General features: G+C 17.5%; 1 protein-coding gene across 1 annotated transcript; it reads right to left on the bottom strand.

The window, feature by feature from the left end:
- Positions 1–1,621, bottom strand: PRELSG_0018800 (conserved Plasmodium protein, unknown function; the record flags this gene model as incomplete). The annotated part of the gene is made up of 1 exon (XM_028676778.1): positions 1–1,621. A coding segment is annotated over one exon (1,621 nt), but the record flags the coding sequence as incomplete, so codon positions are not given.
- Positions 1,622–1,917: the final 296 nt, after the last annotated feature.

The raw sequence follows: 1,917 nt of genomic DNA, 5'->3' as shown, positions 1-1,917 counted from the left end.
TATTATTATTATTATCATTATTTTCATTATTATTATTATTATCATTATTTTCATTATTATTATTATTATCATTATTTTCATTATTATTATCATTATTATTATGGTCACTATTATTATTATGGTCATTATTATTAATATATCCATTCATATAGTTTTTATAATTAATATTACTATAGTCATTATTATTATTAACATTATTTTTGCTTCTATAACTATTGTTGTTATCATTATTACTGTAGTTGTATTTTTCTTTTTTTTCAGAATCATTTCCTGATGAAAATTCATAGGAATTAACTGATTTAGAATGGCATTTGAACTTTTTAATATTCTTATTGCTATAGTCATTTTTGTTTAATTTTATTTTGCTATTATTACAATCTTCTTTTTTATTATTGTCAAAGATAACTTTATGTTTGAAAATTTCATTATTATAGCAATTATAATTTATATTTATATCTCCGTTATTGTTCACACTCTCATTATGTGAATCGTTATTGTTTTTTTTACATAATTCTGTATAATATAAACCATTATTCATATTATAATTTATTTTATTACAACTGTTATAATTATTATTAAGAATTTTTGTATTATATTTCGTTGTACCATTTATTTCATCATTGTAATTATCCCAATTTTTTTTATAAATCATAATTTTATCATTATTCATGTTAACTTTTTTTTTCATACAATTTTTTTCATTTACGATAAAATCACTCAATGAATTTAAATTTTCAACTAAAGGAATGTCATTTTGTAAAATTTTTATATTTTTATTACGTTCTTTACTTTTTTCAATTAAATGTGTTATTCTTTTGCCATTGCATTGTTCATAATTATTGTTGTATTTATTATCCTTAACATTTTCTCTATTTTTACAAAGATTCAATGTATCATTAAAACTATTTATATAATAATAATTACTATTATTTAAAGTTCCACTATAATTATTTATATCATTATTATAATTGTTATTATCATTGTTCCTATTATCACAATTTTTTTGTATATTCCTATTATGATTTGTGTTAATGTTGTTATTTAAATTATCTTTATTATCTACATTTTTGCAATCGAAGTTTTTGTTACAAAATTTATTACATGAATTTATATATTTATTTTTATTTAAAAAAGTATATGTATTAATATTTTTATTACTTGAGTTATTACTGTCAATATCATTATTTTTTTTTGAAGATGTATATAAATTTTCTTTGTTGCATTTCAAATAATAATGACTGCTTAATTTTTTTTCAGTTTTACTGCTCTCTGAAGCATCTGATTTTACAACGTAAAAATCATAATCAGCTTTTTCAACTTTGTTTCTGAAGTTTTCAAATTTTTTCTTATACTCATCTACATTATCAGTATTATATTTGTTTATTTCTTGAAATTTTAAATAACTTCCATTTATTTTGGAATTTCTCAGTTTTAATTTATCATCAAATAAGTTACATTTAATTAAGTTTGTATTTGTACCATTTAATTCACAATAATTATTCACATCATCCTTTTTTTTTAGTGTTTTTATATTATATGCATTTAATGGACTCATATTGTATTCATCTTCTTCAATACTATTATGTTTATCATAAAATTTGGATATATTTGTTTCAACCATGATATTACATATTATATTATTATTAATATACTCTAGAACATTAAGTTTTACTTCTATACCTTTTTCTGTATTGCTATATAAAAAATTATGAAAATCTTTAATTCTTCTTCCTATATGTTTATTCTTTTTATTTATTTATTTTTTTTCTGTTAATTTTTAACTTTTTTTTTTACATGTAAATGATGTATTTTTATAGAAGTTAATAGTTTTTAATAGATAAATATAAAATTGTAAAAAAATAAGATATATATATATATATGTTTATAATTTTGAACAAAAAATTATATGTTCATAAT

The sequence above is a fragment of the Plasmodium relictum genome (assembly GCF_900005765.1).
Source record: "Plasmodium relictum strain SGS1 genome assembly, contig: PRELSG_00_v1_200, whole genome shotgun sequence".
Taxonomy (NCBI): Eukaryota; Apicomplexa; class Aconoidasida; order Haemosporida; family Plasmodiidae; genus Plasmodium; species Plasmodium relictum.
This window is presented reverse-complemented; position numbering and strand designations above follow the sequence as displayed.